Genomic DNA, 21191 nt, shown 5'->3' on the forward strand with positions numbered 1-21191 from the left:
GGAAAGGATTCCCTATTTAATAAATGGTATTGGGAAAACTGGCTAGCCATATGCAGAAAGCTGAAACTGGATCCTTTCCTTACACCTTATACAAAAATTTACTCCAAATGGATTAAAGACTTAAATGTAAGCCCTAAAGCCATAAAAACCCTAGAAGAAAACCTAGGCAATCAATACCATTCAGCACATAGGTATGGGCAAAGACTTCATGACTAAAACACCAAAAACAATGACAACAAAAGCCAAAATTTGCAAATGGGATCTAATTAAACTAAAGAGCTTTGGCACAGCAAAAGAAACTATCATCAGAGTGAACAGGCAACCTACGGAATGGGAGAAAAGTTTTGCCTTCAATCCATCTGACAAAAGGCTAAAATTCAGAGTCTACAAGAAACTTAAACAAATTTACAAGAAAAAAACAACCCCGTCAAAAGTGGGCAAAGGATATGAGCAGACACTTCTCAAAAGAAGACATTTATGCAGGCAACAAACAAATGAAAAAAAAAGCTCATCATCAGTGGTCATTAGAGGAATGCAAATCAAAACCACAATGAGATACCATCTCACGCCAGTTAGAATGGCGATCATTAAAAAGTCAGGAAACAACAGATGCTGGCGAAGTTGTTGAGAAACAGGAATGCTTTTACACTGCTGGTGGGAGTGTGAATTAGTTCAATCATTGTGGAAGACAGTGTGGCAATTCCACAAGGATCTAGAACCAGAAATACCATTTGACCCAGCAATCCCATTACTGGTTATATACTCAAAGGATTATAAATAATTCTACTATGAAGACACATACACATGTATGTTTATTGCAGGACTATTCACAATAGCAAAGACTTGAAACCAACCCAAATGCCCATCAATGATAGACTGGACAAAGAAAATGTGGCACATATATACCGCGGAATACTATGCAGCCATAAAAAAGGATGAGTTCATGTCCTTTGCAGGGGCATGGATGAAGCTGGAAACCATCATTCTCAGCAAACTAACACAGGAACGGAAAATCAAACACCACATGTTCTCACTCATAAGTGGGAGTTGAACAATGGGAACACAGGGACACAGGGAGAGGAACATCACACACCAGGGCCTGTTGGTGGGTGGGGGCAAGGGGAGAGATAGCATTAGGAGAAATACCTAATGTAGATGACAGGTTGATGGTTGTAGCGAACCACCATGGCGCGTGTATACCTATGTAATAAAACTGTACGTTCTGCACCTGTAACCTAGAACTTAAACTATTAAAAAAAATCAATTAGTTAAAAAAAAAGATTTTCAGTTAAGCTGTGGTTGAATAAAAGAACCAACCACTTCCCCATGTAATATTGATAAGCATGGAATGCATGAATCATAGAGTCTCAGGGTAAGAAGATTTGCTCCAAAGCTACCTTGACTAAATTAATGGGATTCAGCTGGAAACAAAGATAAACCTTGAGGGAGAAGTACCAGTTCTAATAAAATGCTCACAGTTAAAACAAAAATAAACAAAAACTGATATATTCATGTCTTATGTTTTTAAAGTTCAACCAAACATAAAATTGGGGGCATAATTCCTGTGGGGTTAATAAAATAAGTACATTTCTTCAGCCAGTTGATGAAAAACATGTAATTTCATTTACAGCCCCTGTTGGTTTTAAAAACAAAGTGTTTTTCAAGTATACACAATGATACTTATATGCCTTCAGGTATAAATATTAAATGATGTAAAAGAACACAATTTTGCTTTATTGATTTCAGCTGTCAAAATGATAAAATACAACTTTATTTCCTTCTATTACAGAAAGCTGGTCAGGCTGTTTAGAGAGTGATAGAGGCACTAGTATCAAAAGAAGAGAGAAAGCACATAGAGAAGATAAAAATGCATCCAATGTCCAACCAAAATGGTAAACTACTTAGGGAAACTTCACCCAGAATAAGAGCGTGATTGAAAATCAAAGAGAAAAGTATAGCACCTAGTCATAATCTTAAATCAAGAGAGTTATTCTTATCATCTGATGTTTCCAAGTTATATACAGAATTTTATCCACATGAAAATATGGATTGAAATTTCATGTCTTATTTCTTCAGGATTAACATCCTTTTTAGAAAGTAAAACATGAAATTTTCAAAGAAAAGGGAAAATAAAGAGCATGTTATTAAAAAAAGAAGACATTATTGGAATACAAAAGTTAATGTGGTTTCCACACTTGAAGTTTCTTAGAATTGAAAACATAGAAAGGAGGGGTTAGATATTGCATAACCTCAAGTTGTTAAAGCAGGATGAGGAGTAAGGCTCTTAGGAAGGAAGAGACAGCTTCATGGCAGAAGCAAGGAGTCCAGGGAAGGTGGTAAGAGCTGCCTCAGAGCATCAGCGAGCTAGTGAAACATTAAAACGTATAAATAGCAATTAATAAGATCTAGAGAAGCATTGGAAGCCCCTGGCTAAAGTATGGTCAGGTACACAGAACTACAACAGAGGCAAGAATGTGACAATGTTTAGAAATCAAATGTTAGAATATGGTAAATTAGTCAGCAGTAAGTGAAGAAGTCAAAGGTATGGTACATAGTAATAAAATTCAGGACAAGCACCAAGTTTAGGTTTCAAGTACTCTAAGCTTAAGGAACTAGACAGGTAGTAAATGAGTTGTGACAGTAGTTTATAAACTAAAGAGAGTATATGGAATTAAATTTAAAAACTGAAAATTTGGGGACAGGCTAACATTTAGGTGGCACTGTGACAGCAATTTATATAGATAAATTCATATAATCCTCAAAATGACTGCACAAAATTAGTGGTAGCCCTATATTATAGATGAGCAAACTGAGGCTATGTCATAGAACTTTTCTAAAGACAAAGAGCTAGTAAGTTATAGAATGGAAATTCTGGGATTTATTCACCTTCCAAGCTTCTGTCATATTACCAGGCACTGAAATTGAACAACTGCAGGCCTTTAAAAATTTTGGAAAATGCATAAGGACTTTGAGCTAACATTTGCTTTAGTGTGGTAGCATTTACATCATCCTTGACTAGCCAGTGAAAAACCTGTAAGAAGTGATCTGAGAACAGTGAGAGTTCGCCAGAACCATGTAAGCAACATTGTGACTTGGCGATCAGTGCGTTTCCTACTTGTTCTTTGGAAGTAACTTCCACAATCCATCTTTTTGGAGAATGAGACTCATTTGTAATGAATATATGCCCAACCCCAGGTTTTTAGAACGTTAAAGAAGTGAAGTGACTTTAAAAGTCCTAAGTATTCTTCAGATGAGAAAATTGAGATTAAGACAGGTTAATATACTTAAAATTTTAAAAATAACATCTGTCCAGGGCCAGAGGGGGAAAAATACCAAACGAACATGTTGAGAGTGTCTTTGTTCACTTGTTCCCACTTAGATATTTATGGGGAAAGGTCTTTAGAAGACTGAAGAATATCAACACATCTATGGTGCTATGTATATTTATTCATGAAATTTTTGTCTGAATCACAAAAATCTTGTATTTCTTTTAAGCTTTCAAACAAAATAATTTTATTTAAAAATAGTTTCTTATTTAAGAAAATTACTAAATTATGAAGAATATAAGCAATTGTTTTTCATGATGTATCAGCCTTGTGCTTAATTTGCCATTAGGAGGAAACAATAATCTCTAAGAAAGCTAATTTAGTATTGTAGCTTTTTAAAATGGATTGGATTATATTCCCCCAGTGACATGTTAAAGTCTCAACCTCCAATAACTCAGAATGTGATGTTATTTATAAATAGAGTTATTAGAGATGTAATTAGTTAAGGTGAGATTGAGACTGAATCCATTATGACTGGTGTTCTTCTAAAAAGATGATGTGAAGACACACGGGGAGAATACATGTGACGGGAGGCAGACATTGGAGTGATGCAGCTACAAGTCAAGAAACATCAAAGCTTGACCACCACCAAGGAAGCTAGGAGGGGGCATGGAGGGATTCTCCCCTGCAGGTTTCTGAGGAAGCATGACCCTGCTGATACTTTGCTTTAGTACAGCTAGACTCCAGAATTGTGAGACAATAAATCTCTGCTGTTTTGAGACAATCAGTTTCTGGTATTTTATTATGGCAGACCTAGAAGACTAATATGTTACATTGTTCATCAAAATATATTCACTATTCCAGCATTGGTGTCACAATTAAAAGACTTAGAGTAAATATAATCAAATGTCATGTCTTCAACATCCATCATCCTCTTTAAATATTTTATTTTATAATTCTGTATTTTCTAATCATTACCTCTGCTCTCTCTCTCAATCGTTCAAATTATATTTAAGTCTTTCCACTCCATTTTGACTTTGTTACATAAAAATGCACCCTACACACACACACTCACACACACACACAGACATATGCATAGAGTATTTCAGTTAAAAATCACTATGATCAGGGCATTCATAGCTTATGTTATTAAATATTATAGTAGAGTTCCTCAATTCAACGTGAAGATACAAATCAATTTCCAAGAATGAGTATAGATGCACAACACTAAACATATATTTTAGAATCAACATGACTTATCAACTCTTGGCAGATGCAGAAATCAGAGGTTCTTTCTGTGCCTCAGGGTTGTAATAAGGAATGTCATTATAAACTTATCAGAGTTTCGCATTATAATAGAGCTGTTGTTAGAGACAGTTTTATAGCTGGTAAAAATTTCTGGTAAGCCTACTTGTAGCGTGTCTAAAAATTGGTTTGCATTATTTTCCTTTATTTGTCCTTAGAGGGTGGCTTAAGATGCTTCTCTCTGCTTCACAAAATTGATTATCAAAATAAAAATAATCCAATGTATCAGAAAATTACATTGACTCAACCTTCAAAACATATCCAGAATCTGACCATTTCTCAAGCTTTCATGCTGACAGACTAGACTGAGCCACGGCCATTTCTAGCCTGGATTAGGGCATTAGCCTCTTACCTATTCTCCCTTCGTGTATTCCTGCCCAAACCTCACACACTGATCTGTTCTCCATAGTATAGCCAGAGTGGTCACTCACATAATTTCACTTTTCTGCTTAAACCCCTGGAATAAGTCTTTATTTCCACTCAGAATACAAAACAAGGTCTTAAAATTGCCTGAAATTATCAGAATCTCCTCTCCCCCATTATATATGTGACTTCATCCTCCACAAGTCTCTACCTTGCTTGCCTGCTCATCCACACTGTCGCCCCTGATGATCCCAGAAAATGTCAATACATGCCTACATTAACACAGTACTGGCTTTTTGCTCTGTGGGCTTTTCTTCTCCCCTATAGCTACACAGCTAGCTCTCATCCTCTTCAAGTTGTCTTCGTCAAAGAGATCAATCCTGATGGTAGAATGTAACAGTGTTGTCACTCACTCTTCAACCCAGAACTTGTGACACCCCACACTTGTTCTACTTCTACTTTTTCTTTTATCACATTCTCTTTCTCTCTCTCTTTGTGTGTGTGTGTGTGTGGTGTGTGTGTGTGTGTGTTTTATGCTTAGTGTTTATTATCTGTCTCTCTCCACTAGAAGTTAAGTTCCAGAGGGCATAAAATTTCTGTCTTGTTTTCTTGTTTAGCAATGTATCACTAACTATGGAGTCCAGGACTTGGTGTATTCACAATAAAATACGCTGCTAGTGAAACATGGTTATTATGGAAGAACACATTTTATGATAATCACTATTACACTTAGGCGATAACACTATTGAGGGGTTTAAGTAATATCTTAATTACTGACAATAAATACCATTTCAAAATATTGCTGATTGATGCCTATTAAAGTGACAACTTGTCATACTGCACCACATGCTTCAAGTATAAATAGATTTGGGAGGCAACAGAAATATCTTTTCATTAATTTTCTATGTACAAGTGACTGACATTAGTAAACAGAATTTAAAAAGTCTGTGGAGAAGCAAGTTCTTCTCCTCATTAGCAGAATTTAGTATGTTGGTCCTACCCATGGGCGAAAGAATGTGTCTCAGGTCTTTATTCCTGTTTTGATCCCTGCTCCCTTGCTTTAATCAATTCTGCCCTGGCCTTTCTCAATACCTGGAGTGAGAGATGCTCTTCACTAGAAGACCCAGCTAAGATCTACCCTAGCAGGAAAGCCACTGAAGGCCTGAAGGACAAAAATGATAAGCAGAACTTCACTTCCTTCCTCGAACAGTATATTGGAAGGAAAAATCCATGATATCTGGATTTCACACACTCAAATTCCAATGCCAACTCACTGGAACCTGAGCCAAGATAGTCTTTGCCTTTATATCATCTGGAAAGTTGTATAGAGACCAAATCTTCAACCCCAGATCATTCTCATGTATGAAGCAGGTATTAAATAAATGCCAGTTACTATTATAATTATCCTTGAAACCAGGAATTTTTGTCCTCATTTCAATGATTTCTAAAGATGCCCACTGAGTATCTGTGTTGTTTCTTGGTCCAACCATTTCCTCCTTATAAATGTCCTCCACAAGCCTTATTATCACTGGACCAGGTCACAGACAGGGTTATTGGCTTAGGTCCTCTGCTTAGAACATGAAAATGCCCATTCTCATTCATATTCTCAGTGTAGAACTGATATTAAGTCCTGAAATTCTGCTGTACTGAATCTTTGCTCAAGAACAGACAGCTCTTTCCTACATGAATCCTGCTTTCTGGACATCTGGAATCAAGCACTATACTGGCTGGTTACTTTGAAATAAGCCATGATCTCTTACCTTTACATCTCTCACTAGCTGCCTGGAGTCTTGTGGTATCAAATCATTGACCTGTTCAAAGTCACTCTTAGCCATCATTAAGTTGATAATTTATTGGGATTACTGTATATTGAGCCACCCAACTTCTTCCTTAGGAACCAGTCACATTATATTTATTTATTTTTTTAAGTCCCAGGGTGTTTTCCATTCCTAGACTTCGACATTTTTATAGCTTATGTTGCTCTGTTCATAGAAGCTTTCATAGCTAAGCCTTCTTCACCAATATTAACTTGATAAATCTTTGTGACAATTTTTAAGATAGATGACATACAGCCTTTCTGGGATCTCCATTCTTACAGCAAAGCTTTGGATAAAGTATTATGTCTATTAACATATAACTCCTCCTGAAAAAGCCCAAATACTGCTGAGGGAAGCTAACAGAAACAACAAATGACCAAAGTCAAGGTGACATTGAGTTATGCACAATATTCTATAGGAGCAAGGATAAAGGGAAAAATTAAATCTTCAAGGTTTTTTTTCACAGAAGTCTTCCAATAGGCAGTGGCATTTGAATTGGGCCTTAGGACAGGAATTCTGATAGACTGGGCAATAAAGGGCATTCATGAGAAGGGACTATGAGCACTAAAGTGCAGAGTTGTGCAACTGTATGACAGGACTGAGGAATGGTGAATCATAAAACAGGTTAGAAATGAGTGGTAGAGAATGACTTTAGATGATGCAATCAGGGTTGAATATACTAGTTGGAATGCTTAGGATTTTAAACCTTTTCTCATAAAAAAGAATAACTCTTGTAACTTTTAAAATAGAGGAAAGAAAATAATATGTTTATGTGTATATTATTTTTTAAACCTCTGAAAATAATGTGGAAGGCGGAATAGAAAGACTAGAGACTAGAAATTGTCCATTTAGAGAGAACTGCATTAGTTCAAGAGAGATCATACAAGCCAAAACTGGAGTTGTAATAAACAGACATAAAAAGCTGAATGAGAGAATTCCTAAATATAATTCATAGTATTTTTGATAAAGTTTACCCTGAAGTTTAGAAATCCAGATGGATGTAAATTTCATATGAGAGATGAATCAGGGAAAAGGAAATATGGGTAGGGAGAGAGATGAAGATTTTTGGTATTGGGAAGATTACAATTTTATCTCAAGTTTAAAGTATTGAGAGACTTACAGGTGAAACACAATAAATAGTACAAAATAAGAAAGTATATATCTCTGCAGATATTTGAAGCTATGAGTGAAAGTGCAAAGACAAATTGCGGAATAAAGGAATAAGAATTGACTAAAGAATTAAAGATGAGTGGAAAGAGAGGAGGAAGAGAGAAAGAGAGTGATGGGAAACATCTAAGAGCAAATGTTGGAGGATTCTAACATTTAAGTGGTCAGCATGTGAAGAGGAGTCTGTGCATAAAACTGGGGTGGTAGAGTAGGGAAGGAAATTACAAAATAGTGGCACCATGGACCGAGCTACATACAAAATGTTCTGGGCTGAGTTGAAAATGAAAATCAGAACCATTTGTTCAAAAAAGTAGAGAAAATGTACCATTACAGGTAATTAGATATAAAGTTTTTCCTTTGTTTTATGGTCTTCATCTAATCATTTTATGGTATTTTATTTGCTGTTTAATGTCATTCTATGTAAGAACAATTTTCAAATATTGGCATAAATACTACCATTTATCTTTATGTTGCATAATGCCAGCTTTAATGACAAATATAATTTAACAATTAAACATCAAAATTACATAATTCATATTTCATGGTTCATACGTGCATGTTATTCTTATCACAACAGTGGAAACACTGAAGCCAGTGGCTTGTATAATGCCTTTACGTTGTACTCGAGTCTCACTGAGCTATTACATGCTGTGGCTCCACCAAGAGTGAAGTCCTTCTGAGGTCACACACCCCTGAAGCCCACACTGGATAGATCTAAGGGCTTCACGAAGGGCAGATAATGGGTGTCTACCACTGTCTATGTCTTTATCTTAGGGCGCCATCAGAGTGGTAGAGAAGACAGGGACATTGTGACTTGAGATAGAACAATAGGATTAAGTAGGTCTGAAATCTGAACCTTTCTGAGTCCATTTATGGCTGATACTAAAAACTTGGCCAGAAAAGTAAAATAAACCAAACTGAGAATTGTCAAAATTTACCCATATCGTTATATCAGATGCTGGCAAGTTTTCCTGTAAAGAAGAACATAGTAAGTATTCTGGGCTTGCTATGTGTGACACAACCTCTGTCACAACTATTCAACTTTGTTGTCATTGTACGAAATTAGTCATAGATAATATGTAAACCAGTGGTCTCCAACCCCTGGGCCATGGATTGGTACCTGTCTGTGGCCTGTTAGGAACTGGGCCGCATAGCAGGAGGTGAGCCTCCTATCAGATCAACAGCCACATTAGATTCTCATTGGAGGTGAACCCCGTTGTGAACTGCACATGTGAGGGATCTAGGTTGCATGCTTCTGATGAGAATCTAACTAATGCCTGGTGATCCGAAGTAGAGCAGTTTCATCCCAAAACCATCCCCTAGCCCCCCGTGGAAAAACTGTCTTCCACGAAACTGGTCCCTGGTGCCAGAAATTTTGGGGACTGCTGATGTACATGAATTGGTATAGTTATAGCTGTGTTCCAGTAAAATTGTCTTTCCAAAAAAAAAGGAATGGGTCAGATTTGGCCTGCAGGCTATAGTTTGCCAATCCTTGGTCTTTTTTTTTTTTTGCTTGCTATTTTTCCAAGGTCATGTACCACTGAGATGGGTATTCAGCAATGAAAATGAAAGTATTTCAAAACCAAAGAACTGTAGAATGCACAAAAAAGTTTGTATTATTAAACTATCACAATCACTCTACTGTATTCTCTATAGAATGTCAATAACACTATTCCATGCAGTGACTAGTGGGAATGAAATGCAAATAATGAATGATCTGGAATACTACAAACTAGCACAACACAAAAGCACGGGGCTTTCATTTGTTAGGAAGGTGCTAGCAGATGTACAGGAAAGAAAATGCCAGGATTTTACTTCTGATCTTATTGCTCCTGTGTGTTGGGTTTCAGCAGATACAGTTGGCCCTGTAGGAACACCAGCAGCATTCATTGCTGGGTTAGTTCCAAATGAGGTTAATTGTATATATTTTAAGTAAGTTAGAACAAAAGTGACATTATATATTGTTACAAAAGATTCTGTCTTCCATGCAAATACTTCCTTGGCCACAGGAAAAGGGTTCTGAGTGACTTTTAATGTAGTAAAGTAACTTGGAGAGGTATGGTTGGAAGTGTCTACATCTTACTTGTAGGTTGGACATCTTCTTTGGTGTTTAATAGTTTTAATCAGAAGGAAAACTTTTTCCTTATTTGTTGGTTTATAAAATGTAAATATAGGAATGAGGAGTTTGAAAACCCTGGGATATAAACATTATTCAAAAAAACCCTAGGATATAAACATATGATTCAAAATACGTAGAAAAGAAAAATGATGGTATTGTGTTAAAGAGTTAAAGCTCATATTTGAACACTTCAGGGCCCAAATAAGCAAGCAGGCAAACAAACAAACAATCATAGTGGTGACTGGTGCCTGTCACAAAGTAGACCATCAATGAACACTTGAATATTGAATAAAATGATGTGATTAGGCCAGGCACAGTAGCTCACGCCTGTTATCCCAACACTTTGGGAGGCCAAGGTGGGCTTATCACCTGAGGTTAGGAGTTCAAGACCAGCTTGACCAACATGGAGAAACCCCATCTCTACTAAAAATACAAAATTAGCCAGGCGTGGTGACAGATGCCTGTTATCCCAGCTACTCAGGAGGCTGAGGCAGGAGAATCGCTTGAACCTGGGAGGCAGAGGTTGCAGTGAGTCGAGATTGCACCATCGCACTCCAGCCTGGGCAACAAGAATGAGATTCTGCCTCAAAAAAAAAAAAATGTGATTAATTCCACTCAATTTTTCTTCTAATTTCACTAAAACGTAAAGAATACTGTAGAAATGTGATTAATGATTTTAACATAAACATAATAATTTCATTAAAAATATGTAGATGGCATGTTTGGACATAAAATATATCTCTGTGTTCCATGCAAGATATATATTATACTTTTTTCAATCGATTTCCTGTCAACTATTATAATGCTATGACTTACAATAATTTTCTATATGAATATATTTCTCAAAATTCTTGTAGTTTATTTTAATCTAACATGAATAAAATGATCAAATATGCTTTTTGAAATATTCTGAATATCTCAATAAAACACATATTTGCAAAAACATATTTTGTTCTGATAAAAAGTATATAGTAATATGTAAAGCATGTAGAAAATAAAAGTAAATATTAAAAACAATATTAAGGTTCTGGAAGAATTAGGTTGCATATGTGTGGTGTGCATGTATACATGTATTTAGAATAGGTTGTATACATGGTTTTACATTTTATCCTACAGGAAGAGAGAAACAATTTTCCATGTCAGGATTTAATAAAGCCACCATATTATGATAATAGTTGTTTTCTAATTTTTAAAATTTTAATATAATATTTAATATATCAGTAATAATTTTCTAAAATTGAAATTATATTTTAATGCTTTTAAAATTTTTATTAACAAATAATCCTCCAGAAAGATGGTGCCAACTTACTCTCCCACCAATAGAGTGCCTCCACTGTGACTTTCCTAATTCAGACCACTACAATTGGAAAAAAAAAGACTAACAAATAGGTAGTTAAAATTTGTGTCACATTTTGAATTTGATACTCTGAGTTGCTCTTAATAATTTTTGAATATATTTTACTGCATATAGTTTTTATTTGCAAATTGTTTTACTGTTCTCGTGGTCAGCATTTTGCCATCAATTTAAAAGAACACTTAATAATCATATGTCTGTCTTGTAAGGTAAAACATGGCTGCATATATTTTCTTTAACGATGCTTAAGATCATTTTTTGGCTTAGAAAGGTATTACTTTTAGTTAATGTACTATAAAATGTACTCACTATCAACATTTAATTTATAATTTTCTAATTTTGCTTTCACAGTTAAAAATTTTCAATTTTGAGATTAAATAAATACTATTATTTGACCCAGCAATATCGTTACTGGATATATACTCAAAATAAAATAGTTTTACTAAAAAGACACATACATTTGCATGTTCATTACTGCACTATTCATAACAGCAAAGACACGGAACCAACCCAGGTGCCAGTCAATGATGGACTGTATAAAAGGTGGTGCGTATACATCATTGAATACTACACAGCCATAAAAAGAACAAAATCATGTCCTTGGCAGCAATAGGGATATAGATTGAGGCCCTTATCCTAAGTGAATTAACACAGGAATAGGAAACCAAATACTAGATGTTCTCATGTGTAAGTAGGAGCTAAACAGTGAGTACCTATGGACATAAACATAGGACCAGCAGACACTTTGGACTAGTAGAAGTTGGGGAGGGAGCAGGTAGGGGTTGAAATACCTACCTATTGGATACTATGCTCACTACTTGGATGATGGGATCTGTACCTTAAACCTCAGCATCACACAATACACCATGTAACGAACCTGCACACATACCCACTGTATCTAAAATAAGTGTTGAAACTTTTATTCAGATCATTTAATGTTTCGTTTTGCAATTCTATGTGGTTATTCCTAACACAATTTATTTTGGCCTGAAACGTAGAGAACGAGTTTTCAAAATAAAACAATGCATCCACAGAATTCAGTAAATAATCTTTCTCTATGGACTCACAATCACCCCTTGGATGTAGTTTTATATATAGCATGTATATCTAGACTTTCTATTCTATTTCCTTTTATCAGCATTGTCTGGAGCAATATAACATTTTAACTACAGTTTTTATGTGTTACAAAAACATACACATTCTCTTATTGCCCTTTCTATTCAACACTTTCTTGGTTATACTTTTGCACTTTCAAATAATATAAGTTCTAAGTATTATCTTATTTGGCCTTGTTTGGAATTTCTTTATACTTTTCAAATATTGTACGTAACATTAACAGCCTACATTTCTGAGTGCTCAAATTAAGATATCACATGTCCATTTATATACTTTTATGGTTAGTAAATTTTACCTTTTAAATTGTTCTGTATGGTTTTAATAAGCAGTAGTTTGAATTTTTTGTTGCTTAATGCTATGATTTGGATATTTGTGTCTACTCTAAAATTCATGTTGAAGCTCAATCACCAGTGCTGCAGTATTAAAAAGTAGGGTCGTTAGGAGGTGTTTAGACCATGAAGTATTCTCTCTTCTGGATGTAATTAGTGTCTGATAACAGTGCTTGATGGGGTGAGTTCAGCCCTTTTGGCATTTCTTCCACATGAGGACACCTCATTCTGGTGAAGAATGAGGAAACAGACACTCATTGAACTTGCTGGCACCTTGATCTAGAACTTACCAGTCTCCAAAACTGAGAAATAAATACCCATTCTGTGGTATTTTGTAATAGCAGCACAAATAGACTAAGACACTTAATGCGTTTTTTCCATATTTTCTAAATTATGTGTAAGAAATACGTGTACCTGTATACATAAGGCATTTTGAACTGTTAATGAGTTTAATGAAACTATCTCTTCTGTTTCAGCATTAAGACACTGAATATTGTTGTGAGCTATTTCTATATTGGTATGATTAGGAAATATTAATAGATGCCAAAAAGATTTGAAGATGTAAATCTTTTCAGAAAGAAAAAACAAGAGATAAAATGAACACATTTAATAAACTATCAATTGAGTGTTAAAGTCTTTTTGTTTAATGTTGCAGTAAATTACGTTACTAAATATCTTACCTTGACTTATCCTTTTTATTCTTGGAGGAAATGCCCCTTTGTCATTTACTAGAATTTTATCTGCAGTGTACATTTTTAAATTTAGAATTTTACAACTAAAAATGGAATAAACATAACTCAAACACTCTATTTTTCCTATCCATTGCTATTTGAGAATATTTGGTTCATGAAGCTCTGATTGCTCTTTCTTATATCCTTCCCAAATAACTAGTAGAAAAAATAGAGTTATATTGCTGTAGGAAAAGAATGACAAATTGCTAGAATATGTTCCCTTTTTCTCTTACATTTTATTTCCTTTGTATGTTAAATTAAATCACACAAAGTCATCCAGTTTCAAAGACGTCAGAGAAAAGGACTTTGATTCAATTTAATAGAGCTGTCACCGTACTACAGGGCCAGCAATCACGCACTTCAAAAAGTACACAAAACTCAAAGAATCATGTTGATAGAGGTGGCTCCACGATGCCTCACTTTGTTAATCGCAAGAGGTTGCTCAGAGTGTCATTTTTTTTTCTAGTGGTCCAATACAAAGTGGGAAATTCACCAGCGGCAAGGGACTCTAAAATTATAGGCTTGCTACCTTAGCTACTTTTCTATTATGGAAATACCACATATGGTGGAAATGATAGCACTCAGTGGTCTACTTTGGAAGCAGACATCTCCCTTCATCAGTTACACATTTGTTCTATATTTTGGCAGTGTCACGGAAACCATTATGTGTAAGAAACAGGTATATATAATGGTTCAATCTTTCAAGATTTTTGCATTGTAGAACATTAGACTATGGCCTACTATATCATTTCTCTACATGAAGAGATTAGACCAGAGTTTTTATAAAGATTATTTCCAGTAATATGTTTTAGTGACTTTATACAACCACTATTAAGCAGCTATTTTAATGCCACTTAGTGTTAGATGTTAGGTGTACAAGAGTGAACAACACAGAAATCATATTTACGTAATGCTTAGTTGTTTAACCTGGTGCTGGCTATCATTTTAGGTATCTGCACGTTCCTGGAACCCAATCTTTCATGGATACCAAACAATGACTACTATGGCAACATCTGCATCTAAATTGTGTAAAACAATTTTAAAAGAAGAAAATACTATAGTAACCAAGACAGTTTGGAATTGGGTAAAAGAAAGACATATGGATTAATTGAAAAAACTAAGACTCCAGAAGTTGACCCGCATGTATACCATTGATTGATTTTTGACAAGGTGTAAAAGTAATTTCATGGATAAGGAATAAGCTTTTAAACACAAGGCTCTGGAACAATTGTATCACCAAGTTTTTCTATTTTCCTTTCCTTCATTGCCAGATAATTTTAAGATGGAGTCTGGAAAGAAGATTAATTAGACTAGATGGTATTTGTCAGTTGAGAAGTTAGAAATAAGTTAATTTGCTCAACAAATAAGATGGTTATCATATTCATGCTAAGAAAGATCAGAAAAAAATTCAAATAATCACTGTGATGAAAATTTTAGGAAGCCAACTCAAAATTAACTAGGATTGCCTAGAAGAATTAAGAGCCTAGGTGAGGAATTCCATAAGAATTTTAGTGGAACAAGCCATTATTATGAATTTTGACAAAATACCAGCTGCAAATTGACAAATGTAGGACTCTAATACATCAACATTCGCTCTTCCCGATCTTCTTTCCACCCTTGTTTATTCTACCCTCTAAACACTAGAGATCAATTCAAAGGACTGACTTTAGCCTCCAGCTACTGAACAGCTTTGGTTAATAAGAAGCACCTGCAGAAGACTAGAAGACAACAGGAAAGGGGTTGTCTAGTATTTTCTAGTCTCCTCCCTGTCTGTTCTTATTGGATTACCTGTGTCCTACTTCCAAAGGCCACACCTTCTGTAACCTAGAAGCTTTCCATTTTAGGTTCTGGTCCTTCTCTTACCTCTGTCTCTTTAGGCCCAATGCTGGTTTTGCTGTTATTGGTCTCTTGAGAACTGTAAGATCCTTAGTTTTCCTTAAACTCTACCCATATTTTAATAAGTAATTACCATATTAAACTCTCCCCAAATACCCAGTTAGACTGCTTATTCGCTGATGTGACTCTGATCAACACGGTGGATGAACATATTGGAAAATGTCAACAAATGCCTTGCAAATGATTTATTATAATGACTAAATGACTAGAAAGGCAAGAAAAACTGGAAGGAGATTAGGAGATGTAGGTGAGGTCAAAATAAAGAATAGTTGCAATGGGAATGAAGAATGGGAAAAGTGAAAAGCAGCAAGATTATGTTTAAAAAGACCAAATTTAATGTTTTATTTACTAATAATGAAGAATTTGTGCCCTGATTATTTCCAAGAGGTGGCTATGGGATGAATTGTTTGAGAGACGTTTTAACTCTGCTACATTTACCAAGAACCTTATATGTGAGAAATGATGTATTAGGCATTGTATGTGAGTTATAACAGATAAACCACAAGCTATCAGCCTGTAAAAGTACAAGGAGAATACCACATTTAAATTTGTAATTAATTTTATCATGGATTTAAGAAATTTTGTAGACAAAATTATATCATATTGAATATATGATATACCAAATAGAATGACCTGTTCTTTCATGTTACTGAATTTTCAGCCATAAATTACACACCTAAAACCTTTTAAACGTTGGGGTAATATATGAAGCAAAAACACACAACCATACGTACACAGACACAAACCACTATAAGTTTATTGTCAAAGGAAAATTAATTTCACTGCCACGAAGTAACACCTGAAAATTCCACAAGATAGAACTTCTTAAAATAATGAAAAATCTTCTCTTTCTGGTAAACACAATTCTTTAACCTTTTTCCTTTTTTACATCCTTACCAATTTGATAGCAATTACAAGGGGAGATTAGTGATTTAAAATACGCTTTAAAGTAAGAACTGTTATATGAGAAAACTGGCTTGTCATTAATATATCAAGGCTCTGAATTCAAATTCACAGATATTATCTCCTTCAATTTTTGCATAGTGCTTTTGTTAAATAAAATACATGAAATTAACTTACATTCTGAATTATATAAAATGAAACAAAAAACTTTAAATTTAAAAATGATATACCATGCCATAGAGGATAGGAAATCTCAAGAAAGTTCCAGTGATTTCCTCTTTCCCATATTAAAAAAAAAATGCTACCACTGAAGATACCGTTAGAAAGAGTATGTTATATTGTGTTCAACCTGACAAAGAAGCTATTTCAAGAAATGAGAATAATAAAAGTTATTTCTAAACTTTGAGAGATCTGTCATAATGAATTGAACTAGTTCAGTTTCTGATTGCTTGCCAGCAGTATAGCTGTCTCCAACCTACTACTGTATTGATCTGGTAGCCTTTGTGGCAGTGCATAAAGAATAACCATCTGTGTCAGGTACAACAGCAGGTGCCTTCTCCATTGAACTGGCTGCTGCCCTGATTACAATGAGGCTGTTTAGAGCACCCGGTGACCATGACAGGCTCTTTCTTCTCCGTAGAAAAGAAACTCATTTCTAAAAGTTTACTGAACAGAAACTGAGAAACTCACCAGAAATCATCAGCCGTTGAGGTGCCAGAATGGATTCCAGTGAAGACAAAGTAAGAGATCTAGTGAAGGGGAGATGCCGGCTTGCAGTGGGAAATTCCTGATATTGCACACTAGGCTGAAGTTCCCATTTGGACCATTCTGAAGAAGTCTTGACCTCTTTTTTAAGAGAGGTCATATAATCTGTAAAATATGGCCAATCTGGCCTAATTACAGACATGGAGGAAGACGTCTGTATTGAAAGTGCTGGAGTTGCTGAAACTGTATAAAATGCAACATTGGTGGTGACTTCTGAAAAATCAGGCACTGAGCCTGTCAATGGTGGCAGATTATTTTTGAAGTCATTTGCATGTGTAATTTCTGAATATGTCTTTAAAGTAACATCCGGATAAATTTGTAAGTTTAACTCAAAGTCCAGAGAACTATCACTTGGGTGAAGTTTGAACAGTGTATGAGATCCTTTACTTTTTTCCATGTCCAATAAGCTCTCTTGATTTAGTACCTCAGTGGGTCCCATAGTTATGCCATATTGTCTTATTTTCAATAGTTTTAAAATGTTTTCTGATACTGACAGTTCATCAGTAGTCATTTTTGAAGTCCAATCAGAATTCATCAAGTCTGAAGAGATAGTTTGTGAAGGGACAATGGATAAACAAGTCTTATCCAAACGTAAATTAACATCCAAATTACTTGATAGGGTAATGGATTCTTCCAAGGATGAGGATAAAATTGTTCTTTTTGCACTCTTTTTAGAAGGAAATAAAGATGGCACTTCTGTGAATGCCACTGATGGTGTTATTTCAGTAGCAGAAGAAAATGAATGCCCAGAAGTGATAGCTTGAGCTCCCATTAGTGCATACCAGCTGGCTAATATCGCTGAGTTCATCCAGAATGTCTCATAAAAGTGGGACTGTTTGCTATGCAAAACTTGATCTGAGAATTCACGAGAGGATTTTATTTCAGTCATAGAACATGTTGCACATGTTTGGCTTAATTCTCTTAAAGAATCAGCAGCCTGTGATTTGATGTTTGTGAGTCTCTGGTTGCTTGAAGCTTCAGTAATAGCCTGATATTCACTGGGATTGAAGGCTTTTGTACCGAACCGGTGCAGAGCTGATGAGTTTAAGATGGTTACCTGTTTAGATATAATTATCTTAGCAGGAAAAATGGGAGACATCGAGGGGCTGAGCAATCTCCAGTGCTCTCTTCTTGAAATTAAAGAATCAGCTGAATATTCTTCAATATCCTCTTGAGCCCCCCTAGAGACAACTGGAGTTGCACTTATGGAGGCAGCTGTAAGCAGGAATCCACGGGAGAGTAATGACTGCCTGTTTAGCTCAATATCAGCCCCTGGAATGCTTCTAATTACTGAAGTCGTTGGGGTAGCAGATGAAGCAACAGTCTGATAGTTCTCAAATAATAAAGATTGTGTAGGAAAAATAAAATCTGACATTAAGGAAGACATGATAAATGGGGTCCTTGCTCTCCTATCAGGAAAAAAGAAACCTAGTGTGGCTGCTGAAGTTCGAATAGGCATATGTGATACCGATGTTTTGTCCTGGACAATTTGTGCTGGGTCATGAATACCAAAATTCAGGAATTGAGAAGAGGAAACATCTGCGGAAGAAAGAAGACTGTGTTTTGCTGAAAGCTCTCTAGTGACAATCAGTTCTTCGAGTAAGTAGCTTTCCAAGGGTGTGCTAATTCTTAACGTTGCCAAACCAGTGGTTGGGAGAATGTCATGCTTGACAATGCCTGTCTGTTTTGGACCTACAAAAAGGAAAAAAGCCAAAAAGGTTAGAAAAATGAATCAGAAACGAACCACTTTGGCACTGGGATAAATCTCAGGCAAATTGCACTGCCACCTTACATCCATTATATGTAGACAAATATGGTTCTGTAAATCATATTTCTAATAAAAGTACATGAGGAGTTTAATGATTTCACAAACTGCATAAATGCAAAGATTCCTATTATTTACACTCCATGGGAGGGCTAAAGTTAGAACAAATGGCATTACATAGAATTGACATATTCCCAACTAAATGACTCCTTTGAATAAGAACACATGAAAAATTACAACTCTTTGTCATTGACACAACCAATGAATGTTTGACCCATCGGGTTAGAAATGTTAGAAATACTGTTTTACTTCCTCAATAGGCAAAATGTTCTGTTTATATTAGATAACACTATATTTCAATTTAATTTTTTAAAAGAATAGAAATTACATAGATGAAAAATAGACAAGGTACATTTCTACTTAGAATACCCAATAGCCTTCAAAATTATTTTTTCTTCAAGAATTCCTTGCTAAGGGCTACAATTCTTACTCTGATTATCCGAAGTGGCATTGGCTACATGAAGAGTAAATTTGGAATTTAATATACAATGTACTGTTTATAATATGACATCACTTGATTTAGAAAGTTAAAGAATTGGACATGTAAAAAACAGCCTGAAGTTGTTAAAATAATTCACAATAGGAAAATAAGCACATATCTTTTATCTGAGTGTTAGTCAAATAATTTGATAGGAATATAAATTTACCTTAATGACTCAGAGAATATGAAGTAAAGACACATTGATGCAAGTAGCACAAGGCCCTTTTAAAACAAAATGTGCTGGGATTGAGGTCCAGTTGTCTATTCAAATTTACACAGTGGAATAAAAACTGTTAATTTACATTTTTTTACTGATCCAGAAATAGTATTAGCAAACAACATTGTTTAAAACAAAACTTAAAACAGGAGTCATAACCAATAATGCTTAATTTTACACCCCTAAAAATCATGTATCTCAGAAAAAAAAGATTTTAATAATGCAGAAAATATGCTTTTACCACACAACTTTTTCAAACTCAAACTTCTTAATATCTTACCCACTTCTACTTACCTTGATCAACTGGGTAAGTGTCCATTATGGCTGGTATTCTAGTAGCCTTTATAGATGGAAAGCTGCTGACCAAAGTCTCAGAAGGGGGAACTGTATATGTCTGTGTGGAAATGGGATCTGTTCTTTGAAAGATGGGAGTTAAACAGGTAATTCTCCTTATTTCATCACCACAAAGAAGCCCAATGGAGCAGGTCTGCAAATGACAATTACAGTAATTAAATTAAGCTCAGTTTCTTTGTTCCTAAGAGAAATTGTAAAGTTTGTTTTGAGATCCATTTGCATTTCCATAGACATATTGGATAGCTCAAATAAAATATTTTACTTGAAAATTAAATCTCCATAGTAAATTTTACCCATATTTCAAAATGGACTCAATCCTTTCCATTTGAGATATGCACAGTTGCATGCCCAAATTTATTCTTAATTCCTTTAACTTTAAGTCAAAATACTATTTTTACTTTTGAGAATATAGTTTTCCAATGAAGAATTTGTACTGTATGGTAATTAATGTGGATATAAAAAAGAAGTCACATTACAAATTATAAAACTTTTATGCTCTAAAAGTCAAATTTAGTTGGAAGCTAATGTAAAATGCAGTATCTGCAACAGAAAATTTGAAAACATATTCTTGTGATTTGCAAATTATTTTAGTTTGTATTGGCTTGCAGTAGGAATGATCTTTATATGTTTTAGTTTGACATGAAAAGGCTATTTCTACCATATCCTATAAAATAGCTTTCGCATGAAGAAACTGTGAATGAAAATTACAATAATGTATAAATAAGTATAAATGGACCAGAGAGATACGTTTATAAATGTAGAGTTAAAAACAAGTTATACTATATGAATCATTTTTGTTTGTAAGAAAATAATATTTCAAAATGATGTTAAAATACTAATACATGTCTATTTCCTAATAATAAAGACATACCTAATAGGCATCCCTGCTTTAGTGTTCTAATATTTGTTAAAGATTACATCTAATTTGCAGAACACTTAAGTCTTCTTTCAGATGTGGGTGGTGGTTGTTTCACAGTTCCATATTCTGTAGTCACTTTCAACTCACACCAAAAAGTTGTATAAATGTCAGATGATTCCTGATGTTAGATAATTCGCAGCAAAGAAAAGCCCAGGACCAGGTGGCTTTACTGCTGAAATTGATCATACTTTTAGGAAAGAACTAACACCAAGTCTTTGCTATTGTGAATAGTGCTGCAATAAACATACGTGTGCATGTGTCTTT

At 34.9% G+C, this 21191-nt stretch overlaps 1 protein-coding gene across 1 annotated transcript; it reads right to left on the reverse strand.

Annotated features, from left to right (window-relative positions):
• Nucleotides 1-17021: 17021 nt before the first annotated feature.
• LOC107975183 (protein eyes shut homolog) lies at nucleotides 17022-20136 on the reverse strand. The gene is made up of 2 exons (XM_054686570.2): nucleotides 19949-20136; nucleotides 17022-18823 (listed from the first exon to the last, which is right to left on the reverse strand). The coding sequence occupies exons 1-2, from the start codon at nucleotides 19971-19973 to the stop codon at nucleotides 17022-17024; spliced, it is 1827 nt and encodes a 608-aa protein (XP_054542545.1). The 5' UTR covers nucleotides 19974-20136.
• Nucleotides 20137-21191: the final 1055 nt, after the last annotated feature.

This window comes from Pan troglodytes, chromosome 5, assembly GCF_028858775.2.
Source record: "Pan troglodytes isolate AG18354 chromosome 5, NHGRI_mPanTro3-v2.0_pri, whole genome shotgun sequence".
Lineage (NCBI taxonomy): Eukaryota > Metazoa > Chordata > Mammalia > Primates > Hominidae > Pan > Pan troglodytes.